This window comes from Acromyrmex echinatior, chromosome 1, assembly GCF_024713525.1.
Source record: "Acromyrmex echinatior isolate Ae372 chromosome 1, ASM2471352v2, whole genome shotgun sequence".
NCBI classification, from domain to species: Eukaryota; Metazoa; Arthropoda; class Insecta; order Hymenoptera; family Formicidae; genus Acromyrmex; species Acromyrmex echinatior.
In genome coordinates this window covers 24530810-24557481 of record NC_141852.1, presented here as the reverse complement: position 1 = coordinate 24557481, position 26672 = coordinate 24530810, and the positions used below count along the sequence as shown (strand labels likewise).

The 26672-nt window shown below is 28.7% G+C and overlaps 2 protein-coding genes and 1 pseudogene across 8 annotated transcripts in view; 1 reads left to right on the top strand and 2 right to left on the bottom strand.

Annotated features, from left to right (window-relative positions):
* The window catches only part of snu (ABC-type transporter snustorr), a 61936-nt gene extending 51463 nt beyond the window's left edge, over window positions 1–10473 (top strand). For 4 of the 5 annotated variants that reach the window (XM_011052921.2, XM_087406266.1, XM_011052920.2 and 1 more), the window contains 10 exons: window positions 2728–2821; window positions 3510–3677; window positions 4274–4408; window positions 4790–4941; window positions 5405–5612; window positions 5790–5967; window positions 6740–6926; window positions 7185–7450; window positions 7661–7747; window positions 8437–10473. In XM_011052921.2, the coding sequence (XP_011051223.1) occupies window positions 2728–2821; window positions 3510–3677; window positions 4274–4408; window positions 4790–4941; window positions 5405–5612; window positions 5790–5967; window positions 6740–6926; window positions 7185–7450; window positions 7661–7747; window positions 8437–8651 (1690 nt within the window). In that variant the 3' untranslated portion in view covers window positions 8652–10473. The remainder of the gene's footprint in view (window positions 1–2727; window positions 2822–3509; window positions 3678–4273; window positions 4409–4789; window positions 4942–5404; window positions 5613–5789; window positions 5968–6739; window positions 6927–7184; window positions 7451–7660; window positions 7748–8436) is intronic. The other variant, XM_087406272.1, reaches the window with a different exon arrangement.
* A 1440-nt stretch (window positions 10474–11913) lies between these two features.
* Window positions 11914–17438, bottom strand: LOC105144225 (retinol-binding protein pinta). Of its 2 annotated transcripts, XM_087406306.1 has the most exons (6): window positions 17049–17438; window positions 16827–16972; window positions 15013–15172; window positions 14305–14410; window positions 13835–14207; window positions 11914–13043 (listed from the first exon to the last, which is right to left on the bottom strand). In XM_087406306.1, coding segments are annotated over exons 1-6 (855 nt in total). In that variant the 5' UTR covers window positions 17051–17438; the 3' UTR covers window positions 11914–12975. The 2 variants fall into 2 exon arrangements, with proteins under 2 accessions (XP_087262432.1, XP_011051294.1); XM_011052992.2 differs by having other exon boundaries at window positions 16827–17437.
* Window positions 17439–17807: 369 nt separating this feature from the next.
* On the bottom strand, window positions 17808–26470 carry LOC105144185 (retinol-binding protein pinta-like; annotated as a pseudogene). The gene is made up of 6 exons (XR_015544374.1): window positions 26259–26470; window positions 24442–24457; window positions 22646–22808; window positions 21198–21303; window positions 20741–21113; window positions 17808–20529 (listed from the first exon to the last, which is right to left on the bottom strand). The product of XR_015544374.1 is annotated as a retinol-binding protein pinta-like (transcript).
* Window positions 26471–26672: the final 202 nt, after the last annotated feature.

Genomic DNA, 26672 nt, shown 5'->3' with positions numbered 1-26672 from the left:
ATTTAAAGCATTTTGTCTTTGCATTTTGACTTTTAAAATAATATTGATTAATTTAAATCCCATTATAATATCCACGATTCTTAGTTTTTAGTGTTTAAATACTGTTTCTTAATGTAAAATTATGATAAATTTTATTAATATTATAAAATATTTTATTTAAAATATATTTAGGAGCAACTCTAATAATGACATGTTGATCCACAGCTATACAAAGCTGATAGTTTATAAATATTTAAATAATTAGGCGCGAATCGAATAAAACGAAGTGTATAAAAATAAAGTGTAAAGAAAAGTTTAGAAAAGAACAAGATTTATATTAATAAAAATAATATTTTCGAGAAAAACACGATTCGTTAAAGTAAAAGTATAAAATAGATTTGGGATTAATCTACAAGTACGGAAATTATCAATAGAAGGACGATTGTAAAATTTATTTTTACATGACATTTTGTCTTGGACTGTGCGAAGAAACAAAGTTTGTTTACTCAAGAGAAAAAATGATTGCTTTCATTTGCGAAACAAATAAAGCAGAAAATTAGCCGAGATACTTTCCACAATAACATCCTACTTTTACAACGGGAAATCAATTACTGTAATTGACACGTTGTTGTCATCTTCTGCGTTTTGCTTCCGCTAATATGAAATTCTCCGGTACATAGAGAATTTCCCAAGTGGTTTCATACATTCATACGTGACACAAATGAAACAGAAAGAACTTGTAATTAGGAATTATTATATGCTCAGTTAGGTATTCATAAGAGATTTTATTGATGTTTTATAGTACAGTATGTTTTAATTTATTTTATGGTAATCACTCTTTCCATAGACTTGCTGAGATAAATAAATTTCACATATGGAAGAAATAAAAAATAATATTTCTTGAGAGCAAAAGCTTTAAGTGCTTTGTTCATTATCTGAGAAAGTTTACAAGTTTGTTACGATCGTCTCAGCTCATTTTTCTCACTCCTTAGTCGCGCACAATTGTCTCATGAAATGTGTTTATAGATTCGATCACTTTCTAAGAGAATATTACAAGGAAAGTCATAGCTCATTTTCAATTTAATCTATTGTATTTTGGGATATTCCGCTTTAAAAATATGTTGCAATTTATTTTAATCAATCATCAACTATCTTACTTTGTTGGACTAATAATTAAATTTCTGACACATGTTAGATTATATTAACTACATATCAAATTTTTTATGATTCATTAATTTTCTCTTATACTCAAGTTTTTAATTATCTTCAGACTATAACGTTAATATATTGATATATGTAATAATGTTTGGCATATTAAACTTTACAAAGTAGATTAATTACTAAAAAATTTATATTTTTATTTATTTATTTATTTGTGTAAAATTCTTTTCTCTTATTATCAACTATGTATAATTTTAATATGTGTTTAAATCAATTATTCTTTTGCATGAAAAAGTCAATAAAATTTTCTAAAATATATAACGTAAAGCAAAATGTTAAGTTAAGCCATTTTTTTTAATTTTTCAAGAGAAAAAATTTATTTTCTTGAAAATTATTAAAAATTCTACAAAAAATTATTACAACAAGAAGATATATACAAATCTATTATACAATATATTTTTGCAAAAATATTTTTAATTCAACAATTATAATTTTTAAAAATCGTGTTAAAGTTGTTAAAAGTTCAAAATATTATAAGTCTAAGTAAAAATATAAATCAAAATGTTGTGAGAGAGAGAGAGAACCCGGAAAAAAAAAGTTTTACATATAATTATATAAAATTATATAAAAATTTTATATATAATTTTATATAATTGTAGATAAAATATTTTTTTCCAGAAATTCAAGGAAAAATGTTAATTACATTATGGACTTACAATATTTTGAATTGTACTATCCATTTTTCTTCGCTTAAAAGTAGCACTTTTTCATGCCAAATATTAATATGTGATAGAACGCAACATTTATAGCCTAAAATATTATAAATAAATACAATAATGCGTATTTTCGCAAATTTTGCACTTACAATATTTTGCCGTAACATATCTCATATATATTTTCTAAAATATATATAATATAATAATTTAAACGTCGTGTCTACAACGACTTTCGACTTTTACTTTGTTACGGTCTAGTTTTATAAATTGACGACTAATCTCAACATTGTGCACGTATCGCAGCGGTGTATTAGCTCGAAAAATTAGTCCGTTGGCGAAAAGTAAATCCTCGCTTTCGAACACGATTCCTCAAGACCACGTCACGTTCTTTATCGCACTATAATATATTCTTTGCCTACTAAATATGAAAAAATTCTATCTAACGTTTTATTAGTCTGATGTTATAAGGTTCAAGGTGTCAGAATAGTTAAGATGTAAACATAAAATTCATAGCGACTGCATAAATAATACACACGTACGCATACACACTGTTAACAAATGACGATTGTATGAATCCTCCCCCCTCCCCCTCCTTCCATTTAAAATAATCAAGTATGACTAATCAGAATCTGTCGTGATTCGCTATCGCAAAAATTTGTCTCTTATAGTGACTGCGAAAAGATACTTACATATGTTGTTGTAATATTTTATTATATTATATTTTATTACAAGTAGTTTTATTTAATTTCTCTTTTAATCAGACATTTATACAGTTTAATTTTCTTCTTTATATATATATTTTAAAAATACATAAATGTACTGATAGTAATACACATAATTAAAATATGTCTCGTGTTTTTTTATTTTTCAGCATATGGAACCATTTGGTTCAAATTACCAAAGATGGCAACAAGACGGTTATCATAACGACTCACTATATCGAAGAAGCCCGACAAGCACATACGGTAATATTGTCGTTTTTTATTTATAATTATACATAATTTCGTCAATATCGATTAACTTTAATCTGGAGATATGAGATTCTCTCCTCTTTACACATCAAAAATTAAAATGATAATCAAAAACAAATCATAATTAAAATTAGATGAGATTAATGAAAATTTCTAAATTCATATATTGGAAGAATAATTAATAAATCAATGTAACGATCAATCGACGCGTTGCATTAATAAGAAATCTTATTAACGATTGATGTTTGTTGATCGATTACATGTTATTACCATGCCATTGGCTAATTATTTCGCCTGCATATTACGTACAAATTATAGTATAGACATACTGATTTCGATTTTTTGTCGGCAATTCGCGTATCTCACAATAAATAATATCAGAATGTTTCACGCTTTCGTCGTCTTGAAAAATTTCCTCTTTCGACGAAGATTTATTCGTCGTTTTCTTTCGACTTAAAACTTATAATTAAACCCAAAATTCTAAAAAATATAATAAATTAGTCTGATCAATAAAATACATAATAAAATCGAAAAAATAAATAGGTAAGTGTTTTTTATGCTTCTAAATATGTTATGAATTTATTTTGAAACCTAAATTATTAATTCACATCTTTAAGATTTATAATCGATTTACTATTAATCGAAAATACAGTAATAGGCAAATAATCTGTTTTATTAACAGATCGGTTTGATGAGGAGCGGTCGATTATTGGCTGAGGAGGCACCTAGGACTCTCTTACAAATGTATAACTGCGCTTCTCTCGAAGAAGTCTTTCTGAAGCTGTCCAGAAAGCAAGGACAGTATGCTCAACCTACGACAGAACTGAATATCTCGAACAATATCAGCTTGGTGAGCAAATAAACCATTTTTCCTATTTTGATTCTTATTCGTGTATTGTTTCGCAATTTTTGCAAATTTAAGATTAACATGTTCGGCACGTTGCACATTGCAATCAAATTGAATGAAAGTAATTGGATTGTTGTCTTTATTGTAGAGTAGTACTTATCCTTCATATAATAATAATGTTATTATTTATTAAAATATTTTGTAATTATCAATGTTGTCGTCATATGTTTATCACATTCGAGTAATAGCTTTTTAATTTTTAGTTTTTCTTAAAATTTTTAATTTTCTTTTTACTTCTTAATGTTTGAATTTTTTATATATCTGAATTTTTATTTCCATTATTTTGATTCTTATTATATTATATTATACGTCAATATCAATTAAAGTATATTAGTTGTATTGTTATTTTACCGAATTTTATATTTCATTTTATCTAATTAACTGATAACTACATAAATGGGTGATCAATATATGTATCCATGCACAAAATTATTTGTTTGTCTCATAATGTACCCCATATTATCTTATTTGCATTAATTAAATGTCGCGTCACACGTGTTATTGCCACCAGCCACACGCTTCTTTTTCTTTACATACAGGCTTCTTTAAACTGGGGGAAAAAAGACGAACCGGTGTACGTGACGGAGGAGTCCGGTGTTGTCGGTCTTAACTTCCACCAAAGCAAAGAGGTCCTGATCCACGACTCTACCAATGGAATAGCAAATCACTATGATGTAAGAAATTATTTCAGGTGCACAGCGGATTAAGTCCATTTAAGTTGGCAATGTACATATGTGCTTCTTCTTTTGTTTTTACCCCGGGCATGCTAATTCTTATGTTGTTGCAATTTATTAAAGTTAGCACTACAAACTTATTAATCTTTACATTTCAACGATAAAAATGAGATAATAGATTAAAAATGTAAATTTGTTATTTTTTTTAAATTTGTTAGCTACGTTAATTGTTCCCGAGAAAGACATGAATCACAGCTCAAACTTCTCGACTAAGAAACTACATAAGAAACCTTAAACAAAATTCTAAATTATTGTTAAATTTTGGTTAATCACAACACGACCTGCAGTCATTTTAATCTAAACAACGGTTTCGTAAAACAGATAAATGGCAAATCACTGCCAGATGCGAAAGCCAGTTCTGTCCTGGAATGTGACGATTGCGGCGATTTTACAGACTGTTATAAGATCACCAGTTGGGGAAAAATCAAAGCGCTTCTGCAGAAAAACTTCTTGCGTATGTGGAGAAACATCGGGTACGTTTTCAACATGACAGTCATTTAACGTAACAATTAATATTGTTGAAGTTTTCATATATACTGACTTTATTGTTTCTTTCTTTTTGTTAAAATTCCTTTTAAAAGATATATCATTTTCACATATTTACACTGAGAGAAAAATGTACTAAATTTTAATAAATATTTGTTTGAGTATAGTGCCAGTTGAATATTTACTAAAAGTAAACATATATTTATTTGATACAAGAACCATTAATTTGATTTATCTATTATTATATTTTATTTATCAAATATTTATTTTCCATAAATAAATGTTATGTTAGTATTATTCAAATAATTATATATTAAAATTTAATACATTTTTTTTTAGTGTACATATAAATAAATTAACAGAATTTTAACATGATAAACAAGCAATTGCTTGAATATGCTGTTTGAAAAGATATGTTAATGTTTTACGAAATAATTTATTTTTGTATAGCGTGATGCTGTTCATTTTTGCCCTGCCGGTGATGCAAGTAATTCTCTTCTGTCTGGCGATTGGAAGAGATCCTACGGGACTGAAACTGGCCATAGTAAATCATGAGATATTTTACGAGAATATGACGTGCCCTGTTTCAACGAACTGTAGTTTCACGTTTCTCAGTTGTCGGTATCTCAACTTCCTGGATAACGAGACGATGATAAAGGTCTTTTTACATAAAAATATATAATAAAGATACATAATATTAATGCAACCTAATGTGACATTATAAGTGTGAACGAGATAATGAATACAATTCTAAACAAAGTAAAAATTAATTTACAACTGTCTATTAAACGCAACTTTCGTCGCTTCTTATTCTATGTTCTATTTCCTACTACAGGTATATTATCCGGATCCAGAATCGGCGATGGAAGCTGTACGCAAAGGTGATGCTTGGGGCACCTTATACTTTACGGAAAATTTCACGGATGCTCTCGTGGCGAGGATGGCCTTAGGAAGAGATTCCGATGACGAAACTCTCGATCAAAGCGAAATCAGAGTTTGGCTGGATATGTCTAGTAAATATTTGTTCAATGAATAGCATTAATAATTCTTAAAAACGTCAAACTTAATTATTTATATATTTAATATATACAATTGCTCATATATTTAATTTATACAATGACGTAATTTTATCACTTAGTAAACCTGGCAATTTGATGATATGTTAAATGGAGATTAAAATGGCATAGCCAACATTATTAGGCTCAACGTTATACAAGTTTGAATAAAATTACAATATAATACGCGCTTTATAAAAATCACTCGTAGATATATGTATTTATGAATTTATTCTATTAATTATAATTTATTATACTGAAGAGGATTTAAAATTCAGAGAATCGAAATATATACCGTGGAATTACGAAATAATAAATTGTTATACATCAAGAACTTGTGTCAAGTCGATAAAAGGCATTACCATATTTATGTTGGTTTGCTCATATATGTCATTCTACGTACTGAATTTTTATTTACCCCTTATCACTTTTTTTTTTATTATTTCCAACAAAATATATCTTTGTATTGATAAATTATTTGTTAATCTTATTTTTGTTATTTATTTCGCATCATACTTTTTTTTCATCCAATGACTAAGCCTGGCAATGGCTAAGCCTCGAATTTTTCTTTTCCTTACGTAGCTTTATTATTCATATTCATTGACTTATTACGTATTGACTTATTGACGTATTGACTTATTATTATTAATATTATATAAATATGTTAATGGCTACATTTTGAATATAGTTTGCTTTAATATTAAATATATACGAAATCTCGCAATTTTAGATCAACAAGTGGGCTTAATGCTGGCGAGAAATCTTCAATATACGTATAGAGATTTTGCCAAGGATCTTTTATCGTCTTGCGAACAGAATACGAAACTGGCTGATGTACCAATTCAATTTAAGGAACCCATTTACGGCACCAATGAACCCAGCTTCACGGACTTTGTGGCACCAGGTGTAATATTGACGTAAGTTCAATAATAATTAATTTATTTATATATTTCCAAGTTCATTCATATTTAAGCTAATTAATATTTATTTAATCCGATTCTCTTTAATTCGAGTTGTTTATTTTCTTTACTTTTGAAAAGTCAAGAATCTTTGTATCTTTATATATAATAAAAATCAAAGTCATTTAATAAAACAACTTAATTCTCTTCCTTTGTTTGCATAAATACTTTAAAAATCTTACCATGAATTTTTCCAAAATTGACTTTGATTGACAGTATTGTTTTCTTCCTGGCGGTTGCGCTAACATCATCGGCGCTGATCATTGAGAGGATGGAGGGTCTATTGGATCGAAGTTGGGTAGCTGGTGTATCGCCCGGCGAAATTCTTTTTTCCCACGTGGTCACGCAATTCGTAGTGATGTGCGGTCAGACAGCCTTGGTGTTGATCTTTATGATCCTGGTGTTCGGTGTCGAATGCAAAGGCGACATCGGCTGGGTTATTATACTGACAATCCTTCAAGGACTCTGCGGCATGTGCTTCGGTAAGATGAGATATTAGCTTCTCATTCATAATATATATGTAAAGATAATATAACAAATTGATGATGATTTTTTTCTGAGAAAAAGATGTAGCTCTTCTCACAAAAGTGCAAATTAATAAAAGATGAGTTATCTTTTTTACTCTTTGAATGAGCGAATTTCGATTTGGAAAACATTTCGATTTATAATCTTAATTTTCTTATTTCTCGCAGGGTTCGTTATTTCGGCAATTTGCGAACTCGAAAGGAACGCCATTCAACTAGCTCTAGGCAGCTTCTATCCTACGCTTCTTCTCAGCGGTACGTATGACGTCACAAAGTTTGTGGAAGTGATAGGCTTATACGAAATTTTTAAGAATTTTTGTTTTTATTCACAATATAGGCTGTGTTCCAAAATTGACTGCCTCTATTGAAAATCTGTAGTGCATAACGTAAACTGTAGCATTTTCAGTGTTGGCAGTAAATTTGGAACACAACATAGTGTCTAAAAATTACGTTTACATGAAATTTGCGCGAGAATTGAAACGTTCCTTTTATCGATCAGATTTAATTGATAATACATTTGATATCACATCGCTCTAAAATAAATATGATAATCATCTCGTACTCGATGAATCGAATCTGTTACTGTTATACTAGACAATTATTTTGATCTAAATGATCATTCATTGAAATCTTTACTGTATCTACTAGAAGTGAAAATCGGTCAATATCTACACCCACCATGCTCTAATCAAATTGCTATACATAAACTGTTTATTAGATCTGACTCTCTGATTCTCTTTGTCTAAAGTGTAAATTTAATCGAAAATAGTTCACAGAAGACACTTGAGGAAATTAGAAAAAAATTAAAAATAATAATTTGCTGCTGAAAGCAAGCAAAATGAAAGTTAAATCAAATTGAGAATAATTGAACACAAAATGAAGAAAAGAACATATAGATTAGGCAAACTTTATTTTAAAGCTTACTTGACTTTTCCATTTTGCAGGTGTAATATGGCCGGTGGAAGGCATGCCGACGTTCCTTCGATACATCTCGCAAGGTCTACCACTGACGATGGCGACAACTGCCTTGCGTTCCATGCTGACCCGCGGCTGGAGCATCACAGAATCGAATGTCTACAACGGTTACATTTCCACCATCATCTGGATTATCGTGTTCCTCACGATAAGCTTGCTGGTGCTGAAGTTTAAGCGCGGATAAAAGCAGCTCATAATTTACCCTATCGTTCAGACTGTATTAGGTATATAGTGATTCGCGAACATTTCGCAACGAATAGACAATCAAGTGAATGTTCTCCGAAGAGGAGCGAATCAGTCGGGAATTGGTGTTCGAATGTGTCTTCGATGGATGTGACATCGCAACTTGGGACTCGCGTTTTCATCCAAGAGCGAAGCGATCCTTCGAAAACAATCTTCTTTGTTCACCTGTTTCATAGCTGTGTTATAACTGGAGTCAAAATTAATGGAGCCGTTAGTTAGGAATCGTACAGAATTAGTGGAGATTGTAGGCGCAATTGGATGTCGATGGCCGAGAAGAGTTTTTGGAGAATTTCTGCTTAGATCTCGTTATCCATGAAAATGTTTCACAATTCAAGAAGAATCCTTCTATCTAGAAACATAATATCCGAGAAAGATATCCTCTATCTAAAAAAATTTTACATACAACTGCCATCTTTTAATTGATATTTGGCGGCATTCCTGAATTTTTCGACATAAAAAAAAGAAGATACGTTAGTCGGTAAATCGGCTTTAATTCCAAATGTGACGCCGATACGATCTCGTAGCACTCTCCACCGCGAATGGACCTCTGATACATGTGATGCTCCTACGTGCGCTTAATGTGCTTTTAAAGCTCATGAATCACGCGTATATGTGCGTATGTGTATTGTGTTATACGTATGTATGTGTGTGTGTGTTTGTATGCATAATTATATAGGAACTTTCGAATAAATGTACGATAATGATAAGCATGAGACTGCCGCGTTTGCCTCGTGCGTCTGTTTATAGAAATTATATTTTTATTCGGCGTCTGTAAAAAATTAGTACGGATGCCCGAGAATGTCACCAGAGTTCTCCATGTGAATCGATCTCTTGAGAATCGCGATTGAGGGAAATAGAATCGACGCTTTTCATTTACATGATTTTTCAATCAACACAAGTGTATCTTCATTATTCTCTGAATGTCAAGAAAGATAGAATAAAGTTTGTATCGATTCGTGTCACTGAATGGAAAGCATCGTCCAAGTTAGCTTCAATACAAAAAGCGTTTATCATATGTAAAGATTGTAGATAAAAATGTCTCAAATGATTTAAAAACGTATAACATTAATTTATATATGATATTTTATAATTTAATTTAAACATATATAAAGATAAGTTGGCATTATTTCACGTAAAAGTTGAAGTATTTTACACAATTATGCAGCAAAAAAGAGAATAAACAACAAAAAACAAAAAAATAAAAAGTAAAAAGTAAAGTGTTTCAATATGTGATGGCTTGAAACAAATAAATTCGAGTCTTACTTGTACTTAAAGCTTTTTTCACAAAGAATCGTTTAAGTAATTTTGTAAAGAGGTCAAAAATAGGAAAACGCGTTTGATAGCATTGTGTTACGTGAATAATATTAAGAACATTTTATTCCCCTCGATCGCACCTATTCATGTTCGGAATAACACAAATAAAATTTGCATATTTGCAATTAAAAATTTCATCACGTTGGTCATATTGTGAATAATGAACGATGTTACCATCGCTGGACCACACATAATCTTCACTGATGGTGTCTGGGTGTAACACCTTTACAAAGCTATTTCTTGGAGATCTGGTGAAGGGGACCTAATAAACATCATCCCCTGGGTTAAAATGGGATCGTAGTTAATAAGATTAAGTAAATTAATAAGTAATAGTTGATTACTTGTAGCGCGATTCTACTTGCCCATGACTTTAAGTATATGTATACGTATTTTATTTAACTCGCAACGCAATTGGAAACATATATAATAAAACAATTGGAAACAAAAAACGACAGTATCATCATTCAAAAAACGTAATTTTATATAGTTTTTATTTTATTATATATATGTAATTATATATATATATATTCTTTTTATTATATATATAATATTATATATATGATAAGGTATATATAATATATATATATATATATATATATATATATATATAATTAAAAATATATAGGAGGTCTGATAAAAAAATAAGCGAACTTTTTGAATTACTCGGCAATGGAGCATTCTAGCGACGTGTGATTTGCAGCACTGCAATTGTTATAATCTTCCGAGTAATTGGCTTTTTTAAAATTATTTATATCTTGTTTAGTTTCAGAGTTATTGCTATTTGAGTGCAAAACGTATTTTAGTGTTCGTGGCGATTTGCGCCTCGAACTGAATTTTTATTTTGGAACTTTAATTTTGGGAAACAAGAAAAAGTCGCAAGATCTGGGAAAAGGGAGCAAGATTTGGAAAGATCGGGGGAGGACAGATCTGATTTTTGGCACAAAACTTGCGAATTGCGACAAGGCTGAGTGGACAGGCGCATTGTTATAGTGAAGGAATCATGAGTTATCTCGTCATAACTATGGTCTCTTTTTGCAAATTTTTTTGCGCAATCTTTTCAAAACGCCATCGTAGTACGGTTAATTGTTTGATCTTGAGGTAAAAATTGCAAAAATTCATTTCGAGGCAAAAATCGCCATGAACACGTTTTGCACTCAAATAGCAATAACACTGAATCTAAACAAGATATTGTATAAACAATTTTAAAAAGCCAATTACTCAGAAGATTGAGTGTTGCAAACCGCAAGTTGTTAGGATGTTCCGTTGCCGAATAATTCAAAAAATCCGCTTATTTTTTTTATCAAACCTTGTATTATATATATATATATATATATATATATATATATATATATTTTACATGCGTTTTTATATATTCTTATTCGTTACAAATTACTTATTATAAATCATATATGTATATATGTATATATAACGATTTGTAACAAATAAGAATATATTACAACATCATATTGAAAATTGCTATCATTCATTATAATTTGTAATGACCTGATATCAGCTCATAAACTACAAATATACATTTATATATTTATGTAACATATACATTTATTAACAAAAATTATCTGCCACATATAGCAGTCATTCAATTGTGTATAAATAAAAATAAATGATGTAATCATTCCAAAAAAACAACCAATGCGGTTTTACATATATGTGTGCTGCAATATATAAAGAATTCTTGATATGATAATATTAAATATATTTTTATATATAAATAAATTATATATTATTGTGATCATGCGTAAAATGCAATTCTAACACGTACATCATTGTTGTCAAAGAAAAATTGTATATGCCATTGAACATTTATAATTAGTAAAAAAATAAAATATTACCGAAAATGTGCGACGCAAAAAGAAAACTTGACAACAAAGTGCAAAAAAGTGTATTTTATTTATATACATAAATGGGACTCTTATATATGTACATGTATCTTTTCATAAAAATGTTATTATTGCGTCGATGTATCACAATATAAATTGTTTTTCTTTTTTACTCCTCGTCCTATATTATTGCTTTACGTAATTTATACGCGAATTAATTCTGTTGTGATTTATTTCGAATCTAGTGCTCTGAAATTATCATCTTGTACTTCATTACTTTATGCGACATTCAACCACTCTTCTAATATATAATAAATTTACATTGATTTAAATAAATTATACAAATCAATAAACAAATTAATAAGATATTAAATATTCATGTGCTAAAAACGTACATTTTTGTTGATCCTGAACTGAATAATACATGCAGAAATGTATAAAGACCTATCTACATTGTAATGCCTTCGATGATTGTAACGTCGTAACAATTGAGGATACGATAGTCAATGAGAATGAGATTAATTAAATCCGCGAGCATCGATTGATAAAGTCGATTGACCATCACCTTCGGTAACGTTTTTTTCATTATTCTCCATAAACAAGTGATATCTACAACTTTTATTTGACCCTAATATTCTGTTTCGCTATTAGCTGCGTTATCTTACGTAAACAAACAATGTTTACAGTGGCTTCTTTTCTTATGACTATGATCATTATAATCGCAGCATTACAATAGATGTAGATGGGCCTTTATAAAAAAACATAAACTAGATTAGATAGTAAATACAAGATAAATAGAGTGAATTCTTGGCATAAATTTAAAATATTAGCTACTCTGCCTAAAATTAAGTAGTTTATTATTAATTACATTTTATAGAGTCACCTTTTACGAAAGAACAGATAAAAATAATACGTTGTGTCACCAATATGATATTATGATTTCTGTACAGCAAAGCAAAAAAAAAGATTTTTTTTGTAAAATTTGCAGAGTAAAAGCAACCTATATTCAATATAATAATAAATCTCCAAGCGTGTGTCTATATATATATATATATATATATATATATATATATATATATATATTTTCATTGATCCTGAATTTACTATTTCAGATTAGTAACAATTTTTTTCATCATCCATAAGCCAGTCGCGATTTTCCTCCAATAATTTCTTCCAATATCCTGTAAATTCAATTTTTTATATTATTACCTAATATAGTTTATATCAATGAACTCTCAAAATAATTGTTCTTGAACAATTGCTTATCTTAATAGTAAAAAATTATTTTTCTTCTACTTACAAGTAAATCTACGGAGGTGTCACTCACCGTTTTTAATGAAACTTTGTACGTTTGTAGAACTTTGAAAAATATTTAACACGTATTTTTTTTATCAGCCATGATCCATTCTGAAGGGTGAAAACTTAAAGATAAGGGATAGATTCAACATATTAGGTGAAATAAGTTGAAAATTTTAAAAAGTAAAATGTATTAGGGGGTTTTTTGAGGTCGTTGAAACTGAATCTTACGTCAAAAATGAAATTCAAAATGGCTGATCCAATATGGCGTCCAGATATAAAAATTTTTCAATTCAAAATTTTTATTATTTTTTATCAAAATGAGTAAATTTTAAGAATTCTTGTCACGGAATTCAAATTTCCGATTTTTGGGTCGATGATTTTAAATATGGTGTTAAAGATATAAAATTCAAAATGGCGATGTTATTTCACCTAATATGTTAAATCTATCCCTTATATCTTTAAGGAATAGTTTTCACTCTTCAGAGTGGACCATGGCCGATAAAAAAAATACGTGTCAAATATTTTTCAAAGTTCTACAAATATGCAAAGTTTCATTAAAAATGATGAGTGATACCTCCGTAGGGTTTACTTGTTAATAAGAAAATCTGTATCACACACACACACACACACACACACACACATCTAATAAGCACGTTTCATTCCTGCTAATTACCTGCTAATTCCTGAAGTGTACCACCAGTACCTCCAAATTCGACGGGCAAAATATTAGCCGGAATATCCTTGAAACAGTTCTGCATCGCACTTTCTAAGTAGACGTGCAATCTATTTTTCATCTTTTCATTCATAAATGATCTAAAAAGTCTCAAAACAATATCGATATATTTGGATGCGTTAATAATGTTAATCGATTGAATTCTTATAGGATAGCTACTCTGCCACGCGTGAACTAAATTCATTATAATTTGAGGTTGCATTTGAAGAGCATGTTGTATAGTCGGATTGGCTACGTCTAGGAACAATGAGCAGCCATACACAGATACTGCGGTATAATTCTTTGTCGCAATTTCTATCGCCATCACGGCGATCTAAAAAATCGTCCGTCAAGAAATAATAGACAACAATTACAAATAATGTATCATGACAACATCTATCATAAAACATTCGAGCATTATGCTACTTTACCTTAGTTATGTCTGAAACTTTGTGTTTCTTCGGGTCATGCCGAGTGCCATACATGATGATAACCAATCTCCCATGATTGTCCGGCTTCCGCAGAGGCAAAATTATCCTAAACATAAATAAAATATTTCAAATTCTTTCGAAAAATCAAAATATCTTTTGGTATTACAATAATGCATATCGAATATTTTCAAAAGTTCTTAATAAAATATTCTTTTTAAAATTTAAAAAGAAAAAAAGTTTATCTACCAAGTCATTATATATCAAGTATTGATTTATAATTTTTAAGCAAGTTATTAGTGAAAGTGTAATAACAATTATAAAAATTCTGATACCTAAAATAAATAAAACAAATTAATTTTCTCAGTGTAAATTGCATATTCGCAACATTCACTTTAACATTAAATTCGGAATAAATTCAGAATCTGAGCAAATTAATTATATTTAAAAAACTAATGATAGAAATATGTAGTATTAACTGTTAACACTAAAATGTAATACTTCTACCTGGCAAAAAGATTGTACATCGATACATCCCAGTAGGGCATATATCGATTCTTCACTTACAAAACATTTTTTAACAAAATCAATAAAAATTATTTGTTTTAAATAAAATTGATGCCGTTTCTAGAGAATTAAAGGAAGTAAAGAAAAAGGAAATAAAAGAAAATTCACAAAATTTGATTAACGTTCTGAAATAATAATCGTTACCCTAAATCAAGTAGTTCTTGTAGTTCCGGTCGAAATGGATTTTTATTCATGTACCATTCTGGTAAGCGAAATCGCTGTTCATAATAGTTTTGCATTCTGATCTTAGTTTTCTCAAGATTAAATTTGCAAACTCTCAAAAATCGCAGGATAAGGAAGTCACCTGTATACAGATTAAAAATTCGTTTCAAATAAAAAACTACAATTGAAGCGATATTAACAATAAATCTCTTATTATGTATTATAAATACGTCCATAGAGTAGCATGGCTTTAGGAACAAAAATTTCTAATACCTGTTTAACATCAGAAAATATTAAAGAGAGATTTTATTATACTATATATCAAGAAATCGCTATTGTTAAGAAATTAATATTTACAAGCATTTTAATTATAAATTATTATAGATCACTTTTTTTGAAAAAAAAATGTGTAATGATATCGTATTTTATTCTTTATTTCGAACAGTTAATTCGCACAGATGTAATATATTTTGCATCTTTTGTCTAAAATGGCACGTTTACATGTACAATCAAAATTGTTAAACTTTATATGTATAGCAATCCAAGTGTATAAAAGTACAAATTAGAAATTTAAATATCTTATTGTTATTTATAATGACTAATAAAACTTTAATGTAATCGACGCATAAAAAGTTTAAGGACAGTATTGAAGTAGTAAATCTAACCGTTGCATAATAATTGCACATATTATATTTATAATGTTTAATTATCAGTAATTCGAATCTGAAATTTTTGTTATCTTATTTGTTAGAATTTTTTTTACTTTAATTGATCTTTACATAATATTTAAACAAAGTAATTTATTTAACATTTTACGTATGATCATCTATATTTACAAACATATTTTAATTACTAAAATGACAAAGAGATATGAAAATTTTTTTCTTGCTTCCTCGATTAATTAAAAATATTAAAAATCAATTATATTCTTTAATCCATTTTATAAACTAAGTACTAGGTGTAACTTAAGCGCCGTTGAAGATAATTTTATTTAGGGATGCACAGAATATTCGAAAAATATTTGATATCTGATACGGTATTATCCGGTACTTTTTTACTATTCCACTGGATATTTGGATATCCAGGAATATATCTGATTGAAATTTTATATTAAAAGTTTGCGTCATTGATGCACTTCTATTCTTTTCAGATGAACTTCGTACACAAATCGTCTTTCTTTTTTTCTTTTCACATTGGAGAGATAAAAAAAAAGAAAAATTATGCAAGTTAAAATTGCATTCGAGGAGCGATAACAACACTATCAACGCTAGCGTGTCATTCTATTTTTATTATTAATTAAATGTAAAACACATGAAACGCTTGATACATTATTTGTTCTTCTTGATTTTTATTGCATAAATATTCTATAAATAAGTATGCATACTCATACTGTAATATTTTAAATATTATTGCAAAATTACAAATTTTTTCTCTACACAGTTATTTTTGTTGATAATTAAACTCGGACAATAACATTAAAATCATAATTATTATTAATTATTTATTAATTTTCTCTTACAGACTCTTTTCTTTTTTGCTCCTTTTTTTCTTCCTTTATTCAGCTTTTTTTTTTTTTACTTTAAATTGTTCCGGAATTATCAGATATCTGGAAAATATTGGATATGCGACTTGAAAAACTGCTTAACCAGATATCAGATATCTGATGTTATAATATTCTTTTCGGATATTCAATATCTGATAATTTTACGATCTGATGCATCCCTAATTTTATTATTCCGGAATTAATAATTTCGTGATTAAAAAACTCAGACGATATTTCAATATATAATCATTACCTCTATCATTTTTATCGATTTGTACGCGCAAGTCGTCGCACTCTTCGATCCAACGTTTGATCTCCGCAACGGCGCTCTTTCTAGTCTCGTCAGTTTCGTTCAAATGTACCGCTGCATATCTTTTATCGTCACTTGTCAGTTCTTGCCTAGTGTGATGCACGACGCTGTCGCTGTAGTTACTCGCCATCGTGATGATAGTGAATGTGAAACGGAGAGACTTACATGTGCTGGTTGTAAAAACTCGAATGCACAAAACTCGAACGCAACACGCAATGCGCGATCAATGATGAGCGCGATCTGCAGACAATTTGATGCACAAGTATGTGCGCTTTAGAATCTACGTGCTCTTTGGAATGATTTCCTTGACAAATCAGCTTTAATAATCAGATATTGCGCCATCTGCAGTAAATAATGATGGATTAATTAACTTAATGAATATTTAATATTCATCACTGAACACGAATAATACAGGAACGTGCACTAGTTATGTTATGTCCATAAGTAAAAAATGAGAAAAAGATAGTATGATGATAAAGAATCATCTATCTCTATCTAATCATTCTTCGTAGCTTGGTGATGTAGGCTATCTGTCTCTTTTTAACCATCCTGTAATTTGCTGACTCTGCTATGAATCATAGTAAGCAGTGCACGTTCGAGTATTATTAAAGTCCAGTGGTACTCATCTTTGAAAGGCTGAGAAAAGAAGAGATATAATTAATTTTCTTTTCAATTCGGTAAAAGATTAGAACAAAGCGCTATTAATTAGGGTAATTAGAGTAATTATCTTAATTATTTATTGCAACTTTTTAAAATTGTAATTAACTTAAAATAAAAGGAGCATTATGTAAACATTATCTCAGCCGAATAAGGCCCAGCACTAAATAAGGCCCATTTTTAAATGTATTACTTTAAGCCTGCAGCATAAGTTTAAAAGATTTGTAGATATACAGGAAGTAAATAAAAAAGGATTAAAGAATGGAATCGGTAGCAACACGTTTGTTTAATACAACAAAAACTTGTGTGTATGAGTCATTTTTATAATAATCCGCTGCAAAATTTATCAGTATACAATGTTTCATAATTTATTATAATATTATTCAACTTCCTAACTATGAAAAATAACTAATGAATCAATTTTTTTAAATAAGTATAACTATTTTTTTTAAATAATGTGCTTATTAAATAAGACCCACTTATATAATTATTATTATAACTAATTATTTGTTTGTTATGTGTGGAGTTTATGCCAGAGAATAACAGCTTTCAATACTGTTATCTTTTAAGAAATCAAAATTGCTAGAAATTTCTAAAGATTAAAGAATTATATAATTACAAAAAAAATTAAAGATAATTATAATAGTTGAGGGTAAATCCTAAGGAATATTCTTCTTATGATTAATAATCATTTTAAAACCGATTTACCATTCTGTGCGCAGCTTAAATGCCGATCGCTAGAGATGATAAAGTAAGGGGCAGGAACCAAGCTGAAATCTTTTTCATATTCATTCGGCCGAAATGTGCAATTAAATTCCAGCACTGATGTAAATATAAGTACAACTACATAAAATATTGGATAAGTTTCATTCAATTATAAAATAATTATAAAAAAGTTAAGAATGAGGATGTACATATATAGGCGCCATTCTTTTCTAAATAGAAGTGGAGCAAAACTGCATCTTTTGAAAGCACAAACAAATATAGTAGTTTTACTTTTTTGTACGCTTTACTAAAGCAATTATAGGATAATATTTATAAATGATATTTTCATAAAAAAATGATGAATTACTTTTAATTTATATAAATATATTGAGACGGCGTATTAGGAACAATCATTAAGATCTGCTTACATTACTAGCGGTAGTAAATGAATCTCATCTCTCTGTAATTTCATAGCTTGAGAGAAATTGCTCGCATATGTTTTAATGTATAACACGTAAAGAGATAAACATTGCATTTTATCTACTTAATGATGCGGTTATTGTTATAATAATTTCATTGAATAAGCGCAGAAGTTGCTTCTAAAAAAATTTTCTTATATTTGATTTAGTCTATATACAGGGTTGGCCATATTCGACGGAAAGATCTGGCAACACTGTAACTTTTGACAGAGATGTAACGACGGTAGATCGAGTAACGACGTAGCGCCATGATTGAAAAAAAAAACATCTTTCCGTCGAATATGACCAATCCTGTATATAAGCGATCCTTTAAGAATACGCGCTATTTACGTAGTCTTTAATCAGAGTTTTCATATTATCGATATTTGGAATGTAATTTATGCATTGTTTACGTGAATACATTTGTACAAAAACTGAATTACAATCAGACTCTAAAAAAGCTGCATTTTCATGCTGACACTCGACGCTCGATTCGAGCATCAAACTGGTCACGTGATCGAAAAGATACCTTTATCTTCGCTTGGAAATTAAATTGATCTTCACAATTTTTAACAAATTGCTATCGTAATTAACATTGTTCGCTGATATCTTTCGAACAAATACAATTAATCAATGGACGGACAGGAAGAGGCATTACAACTTACGATGCGCCACGATGTCTACAGCATATTTTTATCATAAATCAGTAATAATTGCGCTGCTGGCAGTAAATAATGGATTTAAAAATCCGCCATGACAAATCTGTATACAATAATTGCTATTCTCAGTCCAAAAGATGTACAAACAATAACGACAAAAGCTTAATTGCTACAACTTTTACATTATGCAGCGTATCAGTCTTTTAAACAAATACCAGGGTTAAGAAATAACTTGTAACTAAGTTACAGTTACAGTTACTTTTTTTCAGTAGCTGTAACTTAACTTACTTAACTTAGTTACATTTCTTCCAATAACTAGTAACTAATTTAACAGTTACTTTTACAATTACTTTACATTTTAAACTTATTTGTCAATATAATGTGATTGGTTAAAATCTGAATACTGATTAAAAATACGATCCACAACAAATGCTTCAAAGTATTTTTTGATTGGTAAATTGTGGTCAGTAAATTGTAAATGTAAATTATTTTTTTCTTTGATAGCCCTAATAATATCGATGCCAATCATATTGTTTATTATGATAACAGAAAAATAACTGAAAAATTTACTTTTTTAGTAAATGTATAACTATAATGAATTAATTTTTAGTCTCAGTAACTTGGAACTGTAACTAGTTACTTTTGAAAAAATAAACTATAACTGTAATTAGTTATTTTTACAAACTTTCCAACCCTGCAAAATACGTACAAATAATTTTTCATATAAAGATATGCATGTATAGTTACATTATTTTATGTATATAATTGTATCTACTATAGTATATCTACTACACATATATATTGATATACGTGAAAAGCAGATAATTTAAAAATACATGATATATAATATGTTCAAAAACATATATAAACTATACCTATTATTTTTTTCTTAAAGTTTCATAATTCATCTTTTTCGTATCATATCATTGATTAATTCTCTTTGTGTAACAAAAGGATGAAAGAATTATAGTTATTTTCTCTTCTATAATCATTAAGATAAAGTGACTTATATAATGAATAATGATAATAAATGTATAATATCGAAGCATGTACTAAGAATAAATATTCTCTATCGATACTAAATCTATTATTTCGAAATGATAATTTTGTCATTCCCTTCATTCATAAGCCAGTCGCGATTCTCCTCGATCAATTTCTTCCAATATTCTGCAAAAAGATGTTTATTTTATGTAAATTGAATATTATATCCTAAAGTTAATTTATATCTGTTACACGTTTTAGAATTATACGAAATTATTAACAACTTTTAATTAATAACTTTTAATTCTTAAACGTCTACTTTTGTTTTTGATAAATGCTGTTGAACAATTCTTTATTCATTAAATGCATTCATTACGTTCTAATTTACTGCAATTACCTGTTAATTCTTTAATTGTACCATCAGCGCCGCCATACTCAACAGGCAAGATGTTAGCTGGAATATCCTTGAAACAGTTCTGCATCGTTCTGTGTGAGTAGATGTGAAATCTGCTTTTCAACTTTTCCGTCATGAAAGATTTAAAAATTTTCACAACAACATCGAAGAATACCGGTGCATTAAATATGTTAATTGACTGGACTCTCGCTGGATAGCAATTCTGCCATGCATGGACAAAATTCATTAATACGTAGGGTCGGAGTTGAGCAATATGTTGTAAAGTTGGATTAGATACATCCATGAATATTGTATAGCCATACACGGATGCTGCAGGGTAACACTTCACTGCTACTTCTGTCGCTATCATGCCAACCTAAAAAATCGTCCGTCGAGAAACAATGCGAATTGAAAATATATATGATATTCGTTCGAACTGTTACATTATATTTATTTGTACCTTATATATATCTGATATTTTGTGTATTCTCGGATCATGTCGTGTGCCGTGCACAATAAAAACTAATCTTCCTTAATTATCTGGCTTCCGTAGAGGCAAATAATAACTATAATAAACAATTATAGTAAACAAAGAATTTTACACTTTTTCGAAGAATTAAATATATTTTTTTAGTTTTACAGTGATTTAGCCTTTGAATATATTTAATAAAATATTCTTACTGATACACATGCGTAATAAAAATAAAAAAAGACAATTTATTTATTTATTTTTAAATGTAAGCAATTTGTCGTTAAAATTAAAATTGCAATTTATGAAGTACCTTGCTATACAGAGTGTTTTAATAACGCCCACTAATCATACAGTGCAATTCCTAATAAACAACTGAGTCGAAAAGTCTTGTACCATTTTGCAATGTTCGCAATATCTTTTATTTACCTAATGAAAAAAATCAACGCGTAAGACAACTTTAAGGTATTTTTAATAAGAGTTTTTTAAGAAATCTTCAAAATATTTCACAAAAAATACTGAAAGATATTTTAAAATAATACATCGATTTTATTTGTTTATTAAGCAATATTTAGAAATTAATCCCTACTCTAAAGGAGTCACTAGTTATCGAGCGATTCCTTCGTGCAAATTTCTTCGCGTCTTTTGGTAATTATAAATTATACTACATTTTATTATTTTCTAAAATAAAGTGCCAATATTTATTCTAGAAAGTTGAAAATATGTTGGTGAATTTTTAGATTTTTTTTAATCATTCTAATAAGTGGAAAAAATGGACGGATTTTAGTGCCTCTCTCTGTCTCTCTCTCTCTCTCTCTCTCTCTCTCTCTCTTCTCTCTCTCTCTCTCTCTCTCTTTCTCTCTCTCTCCGTTAGTATGGATGAAGCACTAAATTGTACCTAGTAGGGTAAGGATTAATATCTCGTTAACTATTGTGAAAATTACAAAATGATAGAGGACTTTTTGACTCAGTTTTTTATTATAGGAATAGAACGTGATTAGTGGGCGTAATTTCAGAACTACAAGAGACAGATAAGAGTAAAAAAAATCAAGAATAACTTATAGTCTATCAGTTCTCATCAATTGGTATTGTTAATAAAACTCTTAACTTACAATAATTAATATAAATTAACATAATTAACTTTAATCAATGAAGTAATTAAGAATAATGTTGCGATCATATATTTACAGAAGAAATTGATGATTATTGGAAATTTATAAAATTTGAATCATTTTAAATAAAAAAATCTAAGATACATTATTTCCTGAATAAGAATGACAGAAGACAGAATTTATATGTACATTTAGATTAAGTCAAATCAAACGCTTTGATATATCGACCTAGTTTCCGCACGTGTAAAGAAATTCACTGTAAAACCTCATAAATTTTAGTACTCTATAAACTCTTACATTTTTATAATCAATAATAATGATCGTTACCCCAAATCAAGTAGCTCCTGCAGTTCTGGTCGAAATGGATCTATATTCGTATACCATTCCGGTAAGTCGGATCGCTGCTTATAATAGTTTCTTATCCTGATTTTAGTTTTCTCGAGGTTAAATTTACAGACTCTCAAAAATCGCAGGATAAAAAAGTCATCTACATACAAACAGAAAGAGAAGGAGAGATTTAAAATTCCTTTCAAATAAGCTACAATTGATGCACAAAAATTGCGCAGAATCTAAATTAGATACTGCGCAATTTTTAAATTATCTAACGCTAAGGTTAATTACATATTGGCTACGTTTAGAAACCAATAGTTGAGAGAGAGCTCTCATTACTATTTGTTTGTTTTTCTAGATTTATCAGATAGATCACAGAGAACAGACCATTTAATTGTTGCTGTTTCTAAACGTAGCCAATAGTTGCGTTCAGTAGAGAAAACTAATTAGTTAGCACTTAGTGATTCTTTAATATGATTGGTTTCTACTTGAATTCAATGAAGAATTAAAGGCAAAAATCAATCATTAAATAGACTAGATTCTAAGAGTACAAGGTAAATACATTAAATTTTTACGTATATTCAAGATATGATGACTTACTGATTAGGAATAAAAAGTTTATTCTTTATTAGAAATTCTGCACAGAATCATTTTTTATATTAACTCATCGATAGAAAATTATAATTCCCCTATAAAGAAAAAAAAAAGATATTTTTTCGCAAAACAGAAAAAGAACGACCTATATTCAATATAATATTCAATCGAATGCTAAGAACACACCTTTATGTTGTTCCTAACTCTTCAAAATAAGTATCTTAAACCGCTTCAAAATAATTTTATCATTTTATCATTATCATCATCTATAAGCCATTCGCGATTCTCTTCAATTGATTTCTTTCGAATATTCTGCAAAAGTAAATGTTTGTATTACATATACATTAAATTATATGAATAAATTATATACTAAACATGTACTGACTATAATTAATATATGTAAGGTACATATATATAACTGTACGTTAAATCTAAACTGGTCTTACAATTAATGAATATTTAATGACTGTTGTCTAAACAATTGCTATTTTAAAATATTTTTCCGAGAAATTAAATTTCTACAGATTTTTTTTTGAAATTTGGATATTATGTTTAAAAAAATTTTATTTATATATAATATGATTAAAATTTTAAAAAATCCTAACAGTGCTGAAATGGAGATATTCACCTTTAAAGTTTCAGTTTTTAATACGTAAACTACCAAGTCTTGTCGAAGCAATGTTTTAATACTTTGCAATGAAAATCTTCTATAGATTTAAAAAAAAATAAATATGTAATGTAGAAATATTATAGGAATCTTATTTTTAAAAAATGGGAAGACCTAGCGGTGCCATTTCTAAATTAGAGTAGTTTAAATTTGTAATTTGATGGAATTCTCCTCGCACGTCGAGCGACGAGACAGGGACATGCTGTTATCACATTTCAATTGTCTTCAGTGTGGACTAGTGTTCGCGTACACAAATACGATATTTATGCGTGTGTGTATGTACATTCGCCTCAAAAGTTTCTTTCTTCAGAGAGCATATTCGTAAGTTGTATGCGATTAATTTTTTAGCGCGATTTTGTAGTCGGAGAAATACTTTAATTGTAAAAAGTTTATTTCTACTTCAGTAATATTTGTTTAATAAGCATTTTTATCGTTCAATAAATGCATTGTATTTATTACATTTTAATTTACTCGCAATTACCTGTTAATTCCTGGATTATGCCATCAGTGTCGACATACTCGACGGACAAGATATTAGCTGGAATATCCTTGAAACAGTTCCGTATTGTTTTGTGTGAGTAAATGTGTTGTGAAATCTATCTTTCATCTTTTCTGTAATGAAAGATCAAAATTTCAAAATTTGCACAACAACATCGAAGATTATTGGCGCATTAAGTATATTAAATGACTGAAGCCTCCCTGATATTCCTTATATACAAAACAAATAAAAGTAAATACATAAAAAATAAAAAATAATTTATAATCTATCAAAATTCTCGTTATTATTAAATTGGTAAAATTCTAAGTTTTAAAACAATTAATATAAATTAACATGAATAAATTTAGTTAATAAAGTAAGAATCGCAATGTTTATATTTTTATAGAAGAAATCGATTCTAATTAGAATGCGGAAATTATATAATTTTGGTAAACTATTCTATAATGATATCATATAATCTAAGTTGTTTTCTGGAATAATATAAAGATAGAAAATAAAATTTATATTCAGATCATATAAGATCGCTTTAATGTTAGTTTAGTTCGTGCATATGTACGGGTAAACAAATTCACCTATATACTCTTATCATATATAATCTTATGAATTTCAGCACTCCATAAATTCTTGGAATTATTCTATCTAATATACTGAATATATAATGATTGTTACTCCAAATCGAGTATCTCCTTCAGTTCCGGTCGAAATGGATCTGTATTCATGAATCATTCCGGATCGCTGCTTGTAATAATTTCGTAATAATTTCCTGATTTTCTCTATATTAAATTTACATACTCTCAAAAAAACGCAAGATAAGGAAATCTTAATAAAAAAGAGATTAATTAATCTGAATAAAAAGAAAAAGATTAAGTATTTCTTTCAAATAAAAAAAAATACAAAATCTTGTAAAAATAATCTTATTAAAATATAAATATTTTTCAATGAAACAATTCATTCGTGTCTGATAGAATATAAATTTATAAAATATATCGAAGACTCTTCTTTTATTTTGAAATAGAATAAAAACATATTTATTTTTTTTAATAATTTATTTTAATTATTAGGTGTTGGAATTAATTCGTAGCGTTTTACAAGTGATGGGAAGTACTTTCATTAATGTATTTTTTAATGCTCATGTGAAATAAATAACATTCTTTCATTAAAAACGCTACGAATTAATTCCAACACCTAATATTTGATTGTAGCTTTTATTTTCTCATTAGATGTAATTCAATATATTTCAAGTATATAATTATTGATATTGATCACTGAAACACAAGAGGTAGAATATATTTTACAAATCTCTCTGAGAGAGAGAGTGGCAAACTGCTCCTCTTCTGATTGGACGCTGTCAAAACTCCATAGGAAGAAATTGGAGAAAATTGGTCACGTGACTCCCGTTTTGAGAGTGAACGCGGTCATTTAAATCCCCCATACGGCATCGAAAGATTGTAAAAGTAATGAAAAGGTATGTTCTTTGTGCTGTTTTTTCGGTAATAACAAAAGATATCTTTTAGTCGAACTTTTAATTTTTCCGAAACGACAACCATAGAAAGATGACGAAAAGATGTCTTTTTTAAATTATCTTTTCGGCAAAACTAAAAGACTTATAAAACGTATAAGAACTTATAAACTCCTTATGAAAATCAAATATGGGTAGATTTTAAGAATATCATATAAACATTTAATAAAGAATCTTATATAATTTAATATGGATCTTTATGTGATCCAAATTAAATCTTTATGAGGTTTTAATAAAACCGAGCCGTTATTAAGATCTTATTTAGTATTTTATTAAATTTTAATAAAATTTATATTAAATTATATTAAGCCTATATTAAATTATATTAAACCCATATATCGTTGATCCAGCGTTTGATTTCCGCGATGACGCTCTCTCATCGGTCTCGTTCAAATATGTCGCTGTACATCTTCTATCTTCACTAGTTAACCCATGTCGAGCGTAAAACTCTACACTATCTTCACATACGTTTGTTATCGTGACGCTACAAGAAACTTTATCCACTACTGCAAAGGAACTGAACGAAGACTGAATAGAGATAAATTGTTATGCAATAGGATTAACGATAAACACAGTTACGTAACATACAACTTTTTACGTAGAATCTATTTTTCACTTCAATGATAAATCAGTTATTAAAGAGTTTCATCATCAACTTAGAGTTTGGATTGCAGTGCTGTTTATTCCCACTCCAAGCGTCGCACTTCGCGAGAAGCAGTGCCGTCTATATCGTCGCTAGAAATGC

Excerpts from the sequence above, each read along its gene's own strand:
- LOC105144225 (XM_011052992.2), bottom strand. The coding sequence starts at position 17,013 with ATGGCGAGTAACTACAGCGACAGCGTCGTGCATCACACTAGGCAAGAA. Across the intron at positions 14,208-14,304 it reads AAGTTTCAGACATAACTAAG|ATCGCCGTGATGGCGATAGA; the intron begins GTAAAGTAGCAT and ends ACGATTTTTTAG. Across the intron at positions 13,044-13,834 it reads TACACTTCAGGAATTAGCAG|GATATTGGAAGAAATTATTG; the intron begins GTAATTAGCAGG and ends TTGAATTTACAG.